General features: G+C 58.1%; 1 protein-coding gene across 6 annotated transcripts in view; it reads right to left on the bottom strand.

Moving 5' to 3' along the window:
* The window catches only part of PDE4A (phosphodiesterase 4A), a 35,983-nt gene that overhangs the window by 5,340 nt on the left and 12,575 nt on the right, over nucleotides 1–18,068 (bottom strand). For 2 of the 6 annotated variants that reach the window (XM_030300008.1, XM_030299952.1), the window contains exons 2-14: nucleotides 10,867–11,058; nucleotides 9,937–9,973; nucleotides 9,743–9,813; nucleotides 8,940–8,989; nucleotides 8,657–8,769; nucleotides 5,025–5,118; nucleotides 3,329–3,552; nucleotides 1,829–1,927; nucleotides 1,570–1,734; nucleotides 1,250–1,349; nucleotides 972–1,126; nucleotides 646–768; nucleotides 40–222 (exon numbers count right to left, since the gene is read on the bottom strand). In XM_030300008.1, the coding sequence (XP_030155868.1) occupies nucleotides 40–222; nucleotides 646–768; nucleotides 972–1,126; nucleotides 1,250–1,349; nucleotides 1,570–1,734; nucleotides 1,829–1,927; nucleotides 3,329–3,552; nucleotides 5,025–5,118; nucleotides 8,657–8,769; nucleotides 8,940–8,989; nucleotides 9,743–9,813; nucleotides 9,937–9,973; nucleotides 10,867–11,058 (1,606 nt within the window). The other 4 variants (XM_030299962.1, XM_030299998.1, XM_030299981.1 and 1 more) reach the window with 4 other exon arrangements.

Raw genomic sequence — 18,068 nt, 5'->3', positions numbered from 1 at the left:
AGGCCAGCATGGGGTGGGGAGGCCCGCTTAACACCGTACCTGAGACTTCTCCACCGAGGCTGTGTGCTTGTCGCACATGGGGCTGATCTCCATGCCCCGCTCACGTTCACGGTCCCCCTGCTGGAAGAACTCGGCCATAATGCGGTCGGTCCACTGGCGGTACAACTCGAGTGGCTTGGTGGGGTTGCTGAGGTCTGCACAGTGCACCATGTTCCGAAGGACCTGCGTGAGGTGGGGGACCTTCAGAGGCCATGCCCCCGTCCCAGTCTGGGACCTCACGCTTCCTTACCTCCCCCTTTATTGGGAGAGTGAGGTAGCGGGATGTGGAGAGAGATAGGGGAAATGGGGAGAGGGGAGAGGATGGCAGGGGGAGAGCAAAGAAAGAGATCGTGGGGAGAGGAGAGAAGGAGGTGTTGGCAAAGGCAGAGGAGACAGGACGGGGTGATGGAGGAAGGGAAGAAGTAAGGAGGGATGGTAGATGGGAATTGGGATAGAGAGATGGGAGGGGAGACAGAAAAGAAAGAGACAGGAAGAGGGGCAACATGGGAGCTGCAGGCTGAGGGAGGGGGGGCAAACGGGACCCAAAGGGGAGAGAGAAAAGGAGAGAGGGTCCGGTCTCCTTGTATGGTGGGGGAGGGGGGGCACCTGGATGCGGTCGGAGTAGTTGTCCAGCAGGAGGACCCCCGAGCTGGTCACCTTCTTGGTCTCCACCATGGTCTTCAGGTCTGCCAGGAGGGTCATGTGTTTGGACATGTCCGTGGCCAGCACCTGTGGGTGAGGGGCCACTGAAGCCCTGCCACGGGCCGTACTGACCCGAACTACGCCTCTAAAGCTTTCCCTCAGCACAACCTTTTCCCAGTCCCCACAAAGGACGCCTCTCGCGGGGCTTCCTGGCCTGGACTCAGACCCTGCCTCAACCCCAGTGTCAAAGGCGCCCTTTTCCGTTCTGGCCCCGCCCCCGCCCCGCCCACCATGTCGATGACCATCTTGCGCAGGCTCTGCCGCTGGCGCTTGCTGAGGTTCTGGAAGATATCGCAGTTGTCTTCCTGCAGCAGCTTGAAGCCCACGGCCAGGTGGTGGTTCTCCAGCACCGACTCATCGTTGTACATGAGCGCCAGCTCCGAATCTGCGGCCCAGGCCCAGGCAGGCGGTCAGGGGAGGGTGGGGCCGGCAGGGCCGCCTCGAGGGGTGGGGCAGCGCAGGCCCCGCCTCCAACCCGGCAGGCCCCGCCCCCGTGGGGGCCACTCACTAGTGTTGATGAGGAACTGGTTGGAGACCCCAGGGTGGTCTACGTCATGAATAGCGGCCGCGAAGAGGGCGGCAAGAATCTCCAGGTCCGTGAACACAGCCTAGGGGCAGAGAGGGGGGTGGGAGAGAGGCGGGTTAGAAAGATGGGGGATCTGAGAGACAGGGTGAGAGAGAGATGCGGGTGCCAAAGAAGACGGTCAGGAGGGATCGACGAGGATCGGGAAGGCCAGCGTCAGAGAGACACGGAGGTCAGGAGATGGGCGACGGGCAGTCAGGGAGGGAGACGGGGCTGGGGAGACACAGGGGCCAGGCAGTGCTCACATCTAGCGCGGGTGTGGCCAGCAGCACGTGGGTGGACTGCAGCACATCGGCCGCGTGCAGGCTGTTGTGGTAGGCCACGTCGGGGTGGTAGTGGTCCTCCAGGGTCAGCATATATGTCACCATGGTGTCCACTGGGATGCGGAATTTCTTCAGCAGGTCACGCTCCTGAGGGTAGGTATGGGGAACGGTGACTCCCGAGAGCTCTCTGCTCTCCGCCCGGCCCCCTTCCGCTCACCCTGCCCCACTCAGCCCGCCCTACCTGAAATATCGTGTACATGATGCAGCTGAGGGAACGGCCTCCGGCGTATTCGGATACGCAGAAGATGTTCAGACCCCACTTGTTCAGGTTCTCCAGTTCCTGGGTGGAGTAGGAGGCCAGAGGTCAGCAGCCCACAAGACCCAGGGCCCTGCCCCTACCCACGTGGGTCAGAAGTTCCTCTTGGTTGACCGTCACCCCTCTCGACTCTTTCCTAGCAATTCAGAGCTCTGGTCTGAAAGTAGCACTGTCGTTGCCCACCGGGGGTGGGGGTGGGGGGGTGGGCGCTGTGCTCAACACACAGAGTTGACTGTCCACGTCCGACCAGGCCAGAAAATAACAAAGCAACCACAGCGCCTGTGTACTGAGTGACTTTAAAAAAAAAAATTTTTTTTTTAATGTTTTATTTATTTTTGAGAGCGAGAGACAGAGTGTGCATGGGGGAGGGGCAGAGAGAGAGGGAGACACAGAATCTGAAGCCAGCTCCAGGCTCCGAGCTGTCAGCACAGAGCCCGATGCGGGGCTCAAACCACGGACTGTAAGATCATGGCCTGAGCCGAAGTCTGACGCTTAACCTTAACCGAGGAGCCACCCAGGCGCCCCCTGAGTGACTATTGTCTCCCAGGCATTATGCTAAATGCTTGATCTCATTTGGTTGGTTGGAGAACCAAAGCTCAGAAGTGATGTGACCTACCCAAGCCCTTGCATCTCGCAAGTGGCAACGCTGTGGTGTGAACTCCGTTTGGCTGACCCCAAAAGCACAGTTTGGCTTCGGAGCCAAACAGCTCACCAGCACCAGGGGGAAAGGAACTCGGGCTAATTTTCCATGGCTCCCCAGAATCCGGAACGGTGCCAGCACACAGTAGGTGCTCAGTAAACACCGGGTGACTGACTGGGCACTGGCTAGTGCTGGAGTTCAGGTTACAACAAATGTCAGCTGACTGAGCCAACAAGAGTGCACTGAGTCCGCTGTACAAACCCATGTGGGAGCCCCTTGGCGTTAGGTGTCACGGAGCTGAACCCAGGTCTGGCCTGTAGTGGATGCTGTTGGGGTTCGACCCAGATCCCCTTCACTGACCAGTGCACCTGTCCTCCCGGGTGGGTGCTGGGACTGTTGCTTACAAAGACTCACAGCTGCTCTGTTCTCCAGAAAACCGCTCTTGCCCCTGCGGGAGCTACATGGAGGCGGTAATGCTGTCCCCTCTGGGGACCGCCCACAGTGGGGTACAAAAGTCCCGCACTCTTGCCTCAAGGTGGGCTCAACTCTGTGGCACCGTTGACACTCCAGAGCTCCCTGTGGAGTCAGGCGGAGGCCAGATTCTGAGGCCACCTCCTTGCTTAGCTTCTTCCTCTCCTGCTTCCTTCACTCTTGCTCTCCTGAGAGTCTCATAAGCCAAGTATGCCTGGATTATCATTTCAGACTGACCCGACGCCCGGTCCTTCTCTGGGCCCCAGGAGACTCCCGCCCCTCTCTAGTCCAGTGTCTGCTGAGACCCTACTCACTTGGGCCAGGAGCTCTTCTTGGTTGGTCTTCACCCCAAAGCGGGGGATGCTAGAGTCACTCAGGCTGCTGCTATGCATCAGCTTCTTCACCCCCGTGATCTGAGACATGGGCTGGAATTGCGGCCCAGGGGGCGGGGGCTGCTGGGAAGGTCTCTGGCGGGGAGCTGGCTGTTTTTCTCGATCCTTCATCGTGGGTGATGGAATCTCCACTTCATTCTGCTTGTCTGGAGCAGATGGAGGAGAGACAAGCATGAGACTCCCACAGAGACCCCCTCATCTGGCCCTCACTTCCCCTGGGCTCCCCACTGTGCCCTGGGAAGGCTCACGCAGGAGGGCACACCCCTTCAGGATGTCATGCTGTTGGTTCCTTATAGGCTGGAAACCAGAGGGAAGGGAGGAATTCTTCTGGGAGGTGGTGGGCTGGAGCAGGGACCCCGGGACTGGCCCGGAGCATTGGGGTGGCCCCAGTCTGATAGCCAGGTTTGACAAGGGGGTGGCACGGGAAGTCAGGAAGCAGGTTGAGGATGCTGGAGAGAGTAGCTGCCTGTCCTGTATAGGCAGGGGAACTTCTAGGGCAGGGGAGACACCTCCATGGTGACTAAGAGTGCTGATCGGGGTGGACAGCATGGGGAAGAGGGAGGGAAGGGTAGTCTCTGGCTCCATGAGCCCCACCCCCACCCCACCCCTTTAACACCAGCCTGCCTGGGGGGCCAGCCCCAGGATCCCTTTTCCTGAGCTTTCAAGGGCTTCCAGAGCTGAACCTGGGCCACCCATTGTGACCTGGGGCCTAATAGGGGTTATTTGCATGCCATGCTCCCATTGGCTGGATCTCAGAACTCTGCACGGCCACACCCCCATTGGCGGGAGTATTTGAAACTCTGAACCCTTCTCTTGGGCTTGGCGCAGGGCGGTTCTCCAGAATTTGGAAACCTTTGGTGATAAATTGAGAGGGTAAAATTATCCTGAATTTGGGGGGGGGGGGGCATATCTTCAGCTTGGGCTCTTGGATAAAGAGATTAGGATGAGTTGGAGGTCCCCATGAGCTTGAGGGTTCTAATGAATTTGAGGTACTCTGTATAACTGTATTAGGTATCAAAAGTCTGTGTGTGTGGGGGGGGGTCCTACTGAATCTGAGGGTCATATCAAGTTGGGTGATTCTCCCGAATTTGGGAGACCTTTCAGCTTGGAGGGTTTTGAAACTTTGAGGGGGTCTTTTATGAGTTCTTAAGGACAGCCGTTCCCTTAAGTTTGAGAACCCTACCGAGTTTGAGCATACCTCTTGAGTTTGAGGGATCTCCTGAATTTGTGGGGGGAAATCCAAGTTTGGATAGTCTACTGAATTTGGGGAGGCCTTTCAGCCTGGAGGCATTTAAAGTTTAGGAATTCTATTTAAGTTTGTGGGGTTTTTGGGGTCTTGAGTTTGAGAGTTCCGTTGTGGTCCCACTGAGTTTGGGGGGGGCTTTTCTGCTTGGAGAGATTTTTTTAATGTGGAAGTTCTATAAAAGTTGACATCCCTCTGGGCTTAGGGGCATCGTGAGCATGGGAACGCTTGAGCGTGGTAACCTTGATCTTTAGGGAATTAAGAGTCAGGGTCCCTCGGGCAAATGTGGGCAATGGGACCTGCGGTCTGGGGCAGCCCCCTCCAATTCAGGCGTGCAGCCTCTCCCCGCACATACAAGCGGTGCCTTTCACTCACCCAGGAATGTGGTGGAGATGTACTCAGAGACCTGGTTTCCTGACCTGCTCATCTCTGACAGATGTGTGAGTTCACGGTTTAACATCCTCTTGAACTAAGGTGAAGGAGGCAAGAAGGAAGGAATGATGGGGAGACAGGGCAGCAGAGGGTGGAGGATGTCAGCCCCTCCCGAGAAACTTCTGAAGACCCCATGAGTCCTTCCAACTTCTCTGCTCAGCCAACAGAGCCCTCAGCAAGCTGCTACTGGGGAGGGGTCAGCCCTTCCTCTCCTCCCAGGTCTGGAGGGGGGCCCCAGGCTTCGAAGTCAGGACTCAGCATACCCCTCCCTTCCTGAGGAAGGGGGGCACCCCTCCCCAGACTTCCTCTTCCTCCAGCCCAAAGGAGGAGCCAGAGGGGCACCTGTGGAAGGGAGGGGCTCCCGCTTAACAGTGAGCCAATAGGGTGTCAGGAGAATCCCGTCGCCATGGCGATGGGAGTCTCCTTAGCAACTCCCCCTCCAACCAGCTGCTGAGCTGGGGGAAAGTGGGGGGGGGGGGCAGGCCGCAGGCCCCTTAACCCTTGCCTTCCCAGAGCTACCCTGGCCCACGTCTTCCCAGATATGGACCCCACTCCCAGGGCGTCCAGGCCCCCAGCTCCCAGCCCAGTTTGGAAGGAGACAATACAGTCTCTCCTTTGCAGGAGAGAATGCAAGTTCTGGGAGAAGAGAAGGTTTGGCAGGGGCAGCGGAGAACAGTGAGCTGAGGAAACCTTGTTCGGTCATCCAGGGGAGGGGGGTTCCCATCGTAGCCCCCTCTCCCCCAGTCCCAGGAGGGTGGACAGATGCACAGATGAGCAGAGGATACCCCGAACCAGGCTTGGAGGTCCCTCCTGGTCCCCCCAAGCCACCTCACACAAGTGTCTGCTGTGACATTGTGCAGGGAGGAGAAAGGGCATTGGTTCCCCGCCCCCAAGCTCCACTGAAGCACCCCCAAAGCAGGAGCAGACTCCGTCCAGAGAGGCAGGAGGGACACTTGATGGGAAGGGTGAGCCCACGCAGCCCACACCAGGATGGGGCACTTACTCCTCCTAGTGCTGCGAGAGACACGTACACAAGAAGGACCCACAAAGTCACACAACCACACACAGAGTCACAGACTACCATCTTACACGGCTCTGCACAGCCACAGACACACAAATCAAGGGACACACACGATAAGGCAGTCACAGACACTTGGGGTCACATGCCCCGGAGAAAACACACAGCTCTGGGTTCACAAACACGTCCCAACATACACCACCACAACCAGAGCCATGTGATCTCAGAAAGGGCCACACCGTGACCCAGGCAAATAAGCATATGGTCAGACAGCCCCGCACCACTGTAGACACATACACACGTGAGTACCGACACACCCAGCAAGAGACCCACATCCCCAGCCACCCGCTATCCCCACCCAGCCCTGGGCCACACACAGACACAGACAGTCACAAGGCTTCATGTCCAGGCCACACACGTGCACAGCCGCACACACCCGCCCAGACCAGGGGCTTGAGGATCCAGGGTGGGAGGGCTAGGGCCGAGTCTCCCGCCCATCCTCCACCCCGACTTCCCCTACCTGGTCCCACCAGCCCACCAGCCACGGCTTGGAGCAGGTCTCACAGAAGAAATCCACCAAGGGCATCTTGAAATCTTAGCCCCGCTCGGGGCTGCCGCACACAGAGGCTGGGCTTGGGGAGTCCCGGGGTTAACAGCCACTGTGGGTTTGGTGGGGGGGGGGGGGGGTCAGGGCAGGTGGGCAGTGCAAGGGGGAGCCGCGGAGGGGCCTGGGCCGGCCCAGCGGGGCTGGGGGCTCCCCTCCCCTCCGCGCTCCCGATAGCAGCCCTGGTTACATGGTCTGCCAGCCCCTGGCCCTGATGGGCCCCCCCGCGGCAGTAGCTGGAGGTGGCCTGGGACCCCTGCCCATGGGGGGGCAGGGCGAGGGTCCCGGGAGGTGGCTTCGGAGGCTCTGGGCTCCGTGTGCGCGCCTGTGTGTGTGCGTGTGCGTGCTCACTGCAGCACTGGCAGGCTGCATGCGACGTCAGGTGGTGCCGGGGGTGGGGGGGGGGCGTTAAAGGGGCATCGGAACCCACGGGCCTGAGCCAGGACCCAGGTGGGGCTGCCGGGGAAAGGCAGGGAGGCACGCACATCCCCGACAGGACGCGTCCCTTCCAGGGACACACCCAGAGACAAAGACACACGCCCAGACAGTCCACACACTCACACACACCGAGATGCACCTTCTATACCAACACACGCACTAACACACACCACACAGTCACAACTCCGAAGTCCAGCCCTTTCGCAGGTATACAGCTGAGTACACGGAGATAGGAACGCCTTCAGGCACAGCCGTCCCAAGAACACAGACTCACACCCAGACACGGAGACACACACCTGGGGACACACACCCAGATATGCTGCACACACTCCACACACCCACGGGCACACTTTCAGACAAACACAAATACCATGTGGCCTTGGACACAAACATACCCTGAGAAACCCATAAGCAAATGCTCGCATCATACCCACAACCACACACACACATCATTTGCAGGAACACAACGGCAAACCTACATTTAGAGACAGTCACATTCTCAGAGGCTCGGCACACTCTCAGAGACACAATCACCCTCAGACGGGAATGTTCCCAGACAAACCTCCACCCACAGGTATGTGCACCACCCCCAACGCAGACACCTCCACCTGTATACTCATTTCCTGATAGGCATCTTCCCACGCGGGCTACCACCGTGCCGCACAACTCCAGGAAACATCATTCATGCCGCCTGTTTTCCTGGATGGTGTCCTCTGGAGTTGTGCAGTACACAGACCGCACAACTGTACATGGAAGCCTTGCACCCTCTCCTGCAGCCCTGCAAGTGCATGCATGTGTCTGTGCACACACGTGGAGTCACAGACACATGGAGATACACACTCAGATTCATACCTAGACCAACTCACACTTGTAAACATACATACACCTCTGGCACAGCCCCACACACTTACAATCTGGTATAACCGCTTGTGTGTACCCATACATCCTCCACACAGACACAACTGCACACTACTCGTGACGTACCCTCTTGGAACATCCCCTCACACCCCGTCTTGTGCTGCAAATGTGTAGCCAACAAATTGACAGCCACACAGACCCACAGTCACACACACACACACACACACACACACACACACACACACACCTGTAGACTACACAAGCATTGGACAACCCCCTCAAGAGAGATGGCAGCCTGCATCAGATGTACAACCAGGCACGTATACCCCCACGCGCTAGGCTTCCCCCACCCCTGAGGGAAGTCAGAATCTGCTAGAACACGCAGCCCTAGGGTTGGCCCTGCTTAGGAATGGGCCCCCACCCCAAAGGCCCCGTTCACACATCGGCCCCGCCCCAAATGTGTCCTCCCCCTCAGGTCCCGCCAGCAGTGAGCCCCACCCCACAGGCCCAGGAAAGGGTCCCCTCTCATTGGCCCCATCCAGATACTGGCCCCGCCCCATGGGTGGACCCGCCCGCAGATCCCACCCAGCGGCTGGCCCCCATCCTCAGGCCCCGCCCAGGGGCTAGTTCCGCCCTGCCGGCTGGGGGCCTCCTCACCTTGTGAGATGCCATCTCGCTCACGGAGCGGTAGGTCTGCATGGTCTCCAGCTGCTCCAGGCACCAGTCCAGCTCCTCCAGCGTCTCCCGGGCCAGTTGTTGACATGTCTCTTCTGGAGAAGGGGCAGCATGGGTGGTGACCCAGAGGTCCCAACCCCGAGATGATGGGGGTCCACCAAATGAGTGGGGAAAGGAGGTAAGACAGCCCCCCCCCACCCCCAGGTGAGGGGTCCCCCACTGGAGCAGCAAGACGGGCCCTTTCCCACCCCTTGGGCTTTGTTACCTGACAGCGTGGCCTTACAGACGGGGGTTGGGCCGCCCAGCGGGGACCGTCTGCAAAGAAATGGGGCTCCAACACCAGCCTGTGTGCCCCCAGATTCCTGCCTCCCCTCTCTACGAATAATGCCACCTTCCCTTTTGCTGAGCGCTCCCTGTGTCCCAGGCATGCCACCATGTGCTCAGCCTGCAGCCTCTCTCAGAGCCCCCATGGGAACCCATTCTACAGATGAGAAAACGGGCTCAAGGAAGCGAACAAGCTTGCTCAAGACCACACGGCTGATCAGCGGCAGGGTCACGTCCTATGTCTCCAAAGTTCCTGCAACTCCCAGAGGGACTAGCAGCTCTCAGCCAAGCGCCTGCCCCCAAATAATCACTTCCATTTAGTGAGCACTTACTATGTGCTGGGCAAATGTTCTCACACTTTCTATGTATTATCTTCCAGACTCCTCACAGCAGCATCTTTTGGAGGCGCTATTAAATTCCCATTTTATGGAGGGGGAACAAAGGCACCACAAGACGCTATTTGCCTGGAAAGTTGGCTTTAGGGCCGCGAGTGGCCCCAAGGCTGCGGCGCCTGGCTACCCTTGGCCTCACCACCACGTGTCTGTACCCCTTGGTCTTTATTTTTAAAAGTTTGTGTCTTAGCCATTCAAATTGCAATGGTTTGCTGGCTCAGAGGGAGCTGCTGCCTGAACAGAGGCTCAGAGAGGTCAAGTTCTTGCCTGAGGGCACACAGCAGAGCTAAGAGTTGAACCCAGGTGTGCCTGGCCTCATGATCATGAATGTTGGGGCCCAGCCTTGACTTACTTGTTGCTGGGAATGGGCACATTGGTCAGGAGTGAGAAGTTGCTGCGAACACTCCGGAGACTGGCCAGCACCTGGGACGGAGGGAGAGCCAGCGGTGAGGAGAGGGAGCCACCCGGAGGGGCTGGGGCTAGGTCCCTGTCCCCCAGTGTGGGGGAAGGTTGGAGCCCCTTCCTTCCTTAGGGGAGGGGTCTTACCTGGGCGAAAGGTGTCACAATGAGGTCCTCAGCGTGCCTGCAACCAAGGACAGGGGCAGGTCAGGCGTCCTCACTGTGGGACACCCCCGGGCCTGGGTGAAAAGGGGCTGGGGTGGCAGAGAAGCAACTCTCTATGGGAGTTGGGCTGAGGGTAGGCTGGGAGGTGGGTTGGGGGCCTCCAACAGGTGAGGGGAGAGGGCGCTTACACCTCCCAAGGGTAGACACCCTACAGGGGCTGGTCTTGGAGGGAACGGTGGCCGGACAGAGGAGCTCAGGTGGGTGGGCAGGGAGGGGGTGTGCAGAGACAAAGGGGGCTGCCATAAATCCACTGCAGGGGGGGGGGGGCGGCGGGGGAGAGCAGTGGGTAGGAGGGGATGGGGAGCAAGAGGAGTTAGGGGAGCTGAGGTGGGTACCTGGATGGGTAGGGCCAGGGCCGGAGGATCCAGTGAGAGGGGAGGGGGCTGAGCAGGTCTGGGGGTGCCCACACCTTAACAGGTGGTCGTGATAAGGGGGGCTGGCTTAGGGAAGCCTGGAGGGGGGGGGGGAAGGCAGAGGGGGCTCAGCCGAGGTGGATGCTCTGTGGGAAGAAGTGGCAGCGGGGACAGGCTGAGGGGGGCCAGGCCCCAGCTGCCGATGGGTAGGAGTGGGCTTGGGCAGGTTCGTGGGCAGGGACCGCAAGGATGTGGGTGCGGGCTGGGCTGGAGGGAGGGGCTCACCGTAGCTGAGTGGGGGGCAGAGATGGGGCGCACCCTCAGACCTCGCTGGGTGGGCATGCTGAAAAGGGACCGAGCCCTCGATGTGGGCAAGGGGGCTGTTTACTTTTCACTGGGAAGGAGAGGTGGCAGGGGGCTTAGGCGGTGTCCCCATTCCCTGCTGGCAAGGGCGGCTTGTGTTGGGAGCAGGCCTGGAGGGTGAGAGTGGGGTGCTCACGCCTCGCTGGTGACCGACGAGTTCCGGGACATGGTTTTGGGTGACATGTCGTAGTCACTGTCCGAGCGGTACAGGAAGGACTCCCGGCGCTGGCTGATAGCCCCCCCGGCGTGCAGCACGAGGCCCGGGCTCGCCTGCGAGTCCAGGGGGCTGCGGCCAGGAGATGGCGTGGGCCCATTCTCCGCCTCGAAGCTGCAAGGGGGTGGGCGAGAAGAGCGGTCAGGGGGGCTGAGATAGCACTGGGGGGGGGGGGTGGCGGAGGAATAAGGGTACCGAGGACATTCCTGGTAGAGACGGGGGACAGGAGGTTGCAGAGATCACAGAGCGATCGAGTGCCTTTGTGAGCCAGGCTCTGTTGAGGTGCCGGGACACAGCAGTGACTGAGACGGACCAGCATCTGTCCCTTACGGAAATGGCATGGGAGGGCCAGACTGTAAACAGGTTAGCCTAGTGGCCGTGCACACCCCCAAAAGTGTGGGGATCTTTTTGGCTCTACTCTTTCCTCACTGCCCACGTCTATTCAGAATCCGTCCACTTCTCACCCCCTCCTCGGCTGGCCCCGCTCATTGGTGGCCTGGACCAGCGCCTTTGTCTCTGCCCTGCTCCCTGGTTCCTGTCCTTGCCCCTCAGTCTGTTCCCCTCCACAGCCACCAGAGAGCCACATCCCTCTTCTGCTCAGCCCCTTCTGTGGCTCCCAGCTCACCCAGAGCAAAAGCCAAAGTCCTCACTGAGGCCCAGGTGGCCCCGCCCCAAGACCTCCGGGTCTCCCCCTCACTCACTCTACTCCGGCCTCCATGGCCTCCTGGCTGCTTCCTAAACATTCCAGGTGCCTTCCTGCCTCAGGGCCTCTGCACAGGCTGTTTCCCCTGCCCAGACCTCCAATGGCTCCTCCGGCCGCCTTCAGGCCTCCGCTCAAATGCTGTCTTCCCGGGAGGCCTCACCTGACCAACACATCTAAGATCTGAATCTCTGCCTTACTATTTCGTATTTACCTGTCCTTTCAAAAAATAACCGCTACTTACCTGACATATTCTATATCTTACTTCTTTGCTGTTTGCCTTCCTTTCTAGAACTAAGCTTTGCAGAGCAAGGATTTTGGTCTTCTTTGTTCTAGCCCGTGGGCCAAGAACACGGCCTGGCACACAGTGCACACCCAATAAAATGTTTACTGGATGAATCATAAAACGTGTGAATGAGTGAATATGTGAACGGGGTTGTGCCACGCGGAGACTGGAAAGGGGAGGCAGGCCTCTCTCAGGAGGTGACCTGCGAGCAGGGCCTGAAAGATGACAAAGAGCAGGCCATTGGTCAGGAGGGAGGAGAAGACACTCCAGGGGGTGGGAAGAGCAAGTGCGAAGGCCCTGTGGCAGGATTCAGGTTTTGTTTGAGGACCAGCAAGGAAGCTGGTGTGTCTGGAGCGGAGAGAGACAGACTGTGACAGAGACCCGGCGACACCGAGGGCAAGAGAGCGAGGCCCCAGCCTGGGGTCACCGGCAAGACGCTCGGGATGACTTAGGGAGATGCTGGCTCTCCTAATTCCCAGAGGTGTGACTGGGGTGAAATGACTGAATTCCAGTTCCCTAATCCACAAAATGGGGACAACTGCCACCTTCCTCAGGTCATCCAGGCGACCAGTGTTGACACAGGTAAAACGCTCAGGAAGCATCGGCCCCACACGCGCCACATGGGCAGGGAACTCAGCAGTCGATATGCAGAATTGGTGGGGAACCGCATGCCTGCAACTTACTGTGTGGCCTCGGGAAGGCCACTCCCCTCTCTGGTCTGTTACCCCGTCGTCAAAGTGAGGGGGTTAGAAGGGTCAGCAGACTTCAGGCTATGCTCTGGTGGGTGCAAGGGAGTAGGGGAAGGAAATGGAGCCCTCCCCTTTCCAGTCCTACCCAATGAGAGTCAGCGTAAGATTTTATTTGAATGGTCCCTCTGCTAAGAAATAAGTCTGAGGGGCGCCTGGGTGACTCAGTCGGTGGAGCGTCCGACTTCGGCTCAGGTCATGATCTCGCAGTTCGTGAGTTCGAGCCCCATGTCGGGCTCTGTGGTGTCAGCGCAGAGCCCGCTTCACATCTTCTGTTCCCCTCTCTCTCTGCCCCTTCCCCGCTGCATTCGCTCAAAAATCAATTAAGAAAGAAAGAAAGAAAGAAACGAAGGAAGGAAGGAAGGAAGGAAGGAAGGAAGGAAGGAAGAAAGAAAAAGAAAGAAAGAAAGAAAGAAAGAAAGAAAGAAAGAAAGAAAGAAAGAAAGAAAAAGAAAGTCTGAAATCTCCTAGAGTAGCATAGTGAAACCAGCATCTATGGATCTATTAACCTTTTTCTCTGGGCCAGTCCTGGGGTAGGAGTATGGGGAGGGACTTCGTTGACTTCATTTTACAGATGAAACTAAGGTCAGAGAGGAGAATGATTAGCTCTGGGTCACGCAGCAAGAGCGTGGTGGGGCCAGAATTCAGTCCCAAGTCTCGTGACCCCTCAGACGGAAACGTGAGCTGCTGCCCCCTGCCTACTCAGCCCCCATTCGAGCACATTCCTACCATCACAGCAAATGTTCGCAGGGGCCAGGCAGCTGACACCCAGAGCAGAGTGGTGCTGGGGGACCCCCAACAACCAGGTATTCCGATTTTAGGAGAGAAATCAGACATTTTTAACAGTCACAAATTCAAACTTCTTTTAAAAACAAACTTCGGGGGGCGCCTGGGTGGCTCAGTCGGTTAAGCGTCCGACTTCAGCCAGGTCACGATCTCGCGGTCCGTGAGTTCGAGCCCCGCGTCAGGCTCTGGGCTGACGGCTCAGAGCCTGGAGCCTGTTTCCGATTCTGTGTCTCCCTCTCTCTCTGACCCTCCCCTGTTCATGCTCTGTCTCTCTCTGTCTCAAAAATAAATAAACGTTAAAAAAAATTTTTTTTAATAATAAATAAATAAATAAATAAATAAATAAATAAATAAAAACTTCGGGGCACCTGTGTGGCCCAGTCGGTTAGGCATCCAGCCTCAGCTCAGGTCATGGTCTCATGGTTCGTGGGTTAGAGTCCCACGTCGGGATTCTCGCTCTCTCTCCCTCCTTCTCTCTCTCCCCCTCCTCCCCTATTCGTACGCGCTCTCTCTCTCTCTCTCTCTCTCTGTCAAAATAAATAAAACTTAAAAAGTAAAATCGTGAAAAAACAAAGGTAAAGTAACCAGTGTTGGTGAGGATGTGGAGAAACGGCAATACTTGTGCATTGCAGGTGGGAACGTGAAATGGTGCGGTTACTATAGAAGACGGTCCTTAAAAACTTAAGTATAGAATTACCGTGTGATCCAGGAATTCTACTTCTGGGTACACACGCAGAATTGAAATACTAAACACTAAGAATCGAAAGCAGGACTCAAGCAGATATTTGTACGCCAATGTTCAGAGCAGCGTCATTCAAAAGAGCCAAGAGCTGGAAACAACTCAAGCGTCCTTTCCTTACCTTAACTAGGTATAGAGCGGCAGTTTGGGAAGGTGGTGACGTTCTGGAGATGGATGGTGGTGACAGTGGCACGACAATGTCAGTATACTTAATGACACTGAAATGCACACTCAAGGAATGGTCAAGTGGATAAGTTCATGTTATGTAGATTTTACTACAATAAAAGACACTCATACAATGTAGACAAAAGGAATGAATTTGGGGCGCCTGGGTGGCTCAGTCGGTTGAGCAACCGACTTCGGCCCAGGTCATGATCTCACAGTTCATGGTGGGTCCGGGCCCGGCATCAGGCTCTGCACTGACAGCTTAGAGCCTGGAACCTGCTTCAGATTGTCTCTCTCTCTCTCTCTCTCTCTCTCTCTCTCTCTCTGCCCCTCCCCCACTTGTGCTCTCTCCGTCTCTCAAAAATATTTTTTTTAAAAAGGTGAATTTTACTATATGTTCATTTTTAAAAAGTAAACTAAAAAAAACCCCTTAAGATGGAAAATTCTTAGACCATGAACTTGGGCCTTTGATGATAATGCTCACTTACTGAGCACCTGCTGTGTACCAGGTACTAGGTTAGATCCTTTTAGGTATATAGCAATATTAACAAGACGCTTCCTGAATATTGGCCGTGTGCCTGGCATTGTCAGAGTGCTTTATACACCCGAACCCAGTTGTGTCCCCCACCAGCTCTGTGAGTTGTGTTCACATCCCGGCGCAACAGGGGAGAGTGGGGCACAGAGGGATGGTAAGGGGTTGGTGGCCTCGCTGCCTGAGAACCACGTCCTGTCTCCCCGGGCACAGCCTGGATTTTTTGGCTCTACTGAGTCCCACGGGGGAGGAGACAGGAACATACTTACGTACTGAGGACCCTACCCTGGCCCCAGACACTGAAGACAGTTTAGGGAAGGTGAGACCCAAGTCCCAGAGTGGGCCCGACCAGCATCAGATACTGTAGCCCCAGGGGCTCCGCTCACGTAAGCAGGAGCCCAGAGGCCACGATGGGAAGAGGCTCCCTGGGGCCCTGCTGTTTGTGCTTCCAGGAGCTGATGTCCCCTGGGCTTCGGAAGGGCAGAGGGGAGGGCATCGGGCCTGTTGAACTGCAGGCTGAGTGTGGGTGTACGTGGGCGTGGGGTCTCACCTACCCTCCAGGATGGCACGCCGGTGCTATGTGGAGTCACCCTTCCCTTGTCTGCCACTGCTCAGGGTGGCCCAAAGTCAGGCTGGAGGCTGCTCCAATCATGTCCCGGCAGGACCCTAGGCCATTAAGCGGAGTCGAGGGTAGCCAACAGGCCTTGACATCACAGCCACATGCCCAGACACTCCATCATAAGGGAGATAACCTGCCTTTCAGACAGGTGACCACTTGGTGGCCGGTTGAACTTGCCACTTGCCTCCACCCCTCCGGGGCCCGTAGGCCTGCATCACATTGGGCCTCCGGAGGCCTGTGCAGCCCAGGGGCAGACCAAGGCTTCAGAGAGTTTCCGCTGCAGGGTCCAATGGGCAACAACAAGCTGGGAGGGGGACGGCAGGGAACGGAGACGGGTCCCAGTTGGTAAAAATCATAACAACAATGAAAGCAGCCAACTGCCATTAAGTGCCATGTGCTAGGCGCTGTGCTCTGCCTGGATGTGTACCAATGCTCCATTTCCAAGAGAAGTAAACTGAGGTGCAGACGGGAAAGAGAACCACTTGACTGGTACTAGAAGGACTTAAACCTGAGCCGCCAGGCTACAAACCTGGACGCTCAATCAGCCTGTGTCCGTCGATCTCCCCGGGCAGGCCTGGCGCCTCCCCGGGCTCCCTGCCCCACTGCACCTGACTCCCTCGTAGGAGGCGCCAGGCAGCCTTTATGGAAAGGCCTGGCATTTGCTTTGTGAAGGTCATACGGAGGTTGAGGGCGGACGCATGGTGCCAGGTGACATGGCCGTTTGTAGGGCCGGGTGTGCACAGAGGGTCTGTGCATGTGTGGGTCAGGGTGTATGTGTGCTCAGGGCACCTGTGTGTGTATAGATCTCTGCGTGGATTTGTACGTCCGGGTGTGTCCGTGGGGTCCGAGTGTCCACGGTGCCTGCACAGATCTGTGTGTGTGTCTAGGAGTTTGTGTGACCTTGTAAGAGTGTACCTGTGTGCCACACATGTGCCACGACTGTCCCTGCCTCCTGAGTGTGTGCTCCCGCGTGTGGCTGTGTGCAGGTGGGAACCAGGCCTGCGTGTGTGCTGCGGGGAGAGTGCGTTCCTGTAACGCGAGACTGACTGTGCGAAGCCAGGGTTTCTGTGGCCCCCATGGGTCAACTGTGAGATTCTCTTTGTGTCCCCACCGCCTCAGAGACCCACGCCTTGCACAGTAAACACAGACCCCCGATTACCCTGTGTGTGGGTGGGTGGGTGCGTCTGTGTTTGTGTCTTCTGAAGATTTGGTAGAGGGGAGCGAGAACGAGGCGGGCGTACCCTGAGAATTTTCTCTGCTCCAGCACTGTCCAGTTGATTCTAAATAACCCCCAGGAGTTCCAGCAGGAGCTGTCCCCCTCCCCCACCCCAGCTTGGTTTTCAGCCTGGCAGCCCCAGCAAGGAGGGGGTGGGTAAGACTGGAGGCACTGAGCAGAGCAGGGCCAGAGGGACCTGGCTCCAGGCCGGTGGCCTGGGAGTGGAGCCCAGGTGACGCTGGACACCCATAGTTGGTACCAGCATGAGTGCCAGAGACCCAGGTTTAGGGGCACAAAGAGGGTGAAGGGATCCCACCTCAAATAGGAAGGGGGCAGGACCTAGCACTCCTTTTGAGAGCTATCACCTGCAGGAAGCCCAGAGCAGCACTAAGAATTGGAGGGCTGGAGAAGGGGGTGGGGCTGCAGGCAGACCCTGGAAGCCACTTTGGGGACTCCCCAAGGCCCACTGGGCACCCTCTACCCCCCCCCCGCCCCCACCCCAGCCAGAGCCCTCAGTGGCAAAGGAGGGAATTGGCCCCAGGCCACCCACCTGACAGGTCTGCCTGGAGGGTGCCAACAGGTGTCCTCGTCGCTGAAGGAGAAGTGGGCCAGGGACTCAGGGCCCGCGGGGGGCAGTGTCAGGTCAGGGGGCCGGGGCCTTGCCCGAGGCGCTGTACCCGAGCGCATGGGTGCCAAACGCTGTCGGGGCGAGCATGAGGACAGCGGCACGGTGGTGTGGCGTTCACTGTTCACAGGCCCGAGGTGTCTGTGGCCACCAGCGGCACCGCCTCCACACCCGCCCTCCCGGTGACCCCCCCAGGGACGGGCCCCGGGCGATCGGGTGTCTCCGGGTCCCCAGCGCCTGGGAGGGCTCCGCTCCTGCCTTCTCCTGTGGAACTCTGTGCACACTTCCCACTTGCCCCCCTCCCCCCGGGCCTGCGGTGGAGGGGGGCCAGGCTCCCGATTCCTGGGCTCGGCCCCGGCCCCCCCACCCCCAACCCCCGCCACGCCTTGTCCCTGGCCCCGCCTCCCTCCCGAATGACGTCGAGCTGGGCCCGCTGGAGCCCTCTGAACGCAGCGCGCCCCAGGGGGAAAGAGACTCGCCCGCGCCGGCGGCGGAGTGCGGGGTCCGGTGACAAAAACCCAGGGGAGGGACGACGGATGCGGGGAAGGGGGAGGAACAGAAACAAGAAAGACAGAAGTGGAGACAGCGACACAGAGAGAAACCCCGGGAGAGGCACTGATTTCTCCCCCCAACACACACACCCTCCCCGGCTCCACGCTGGGCTCCCGACCCCTCCTCCTCTCCTCTGCCCTCGCCAATCTCTTCCCTGG

Source organism: Lynx canadensis, chromosome A2 (genome assembly GCF_007474595.2).
Source record: "Lynx canadensis isolate LIC74 chromosome A2, mLynCan4.pri.v2, whole genome shotgun sequence".
In the NCBI taxonomy this organism is placed as follows: Eukaryota; Metazoa; Chordata; class Mammalia; order Carnivora; family Felidae; genus Lynx; species Lynx canadensis.
This window is presented reverse-complemented; position numbering and strand designations above follow the sequence as displayed.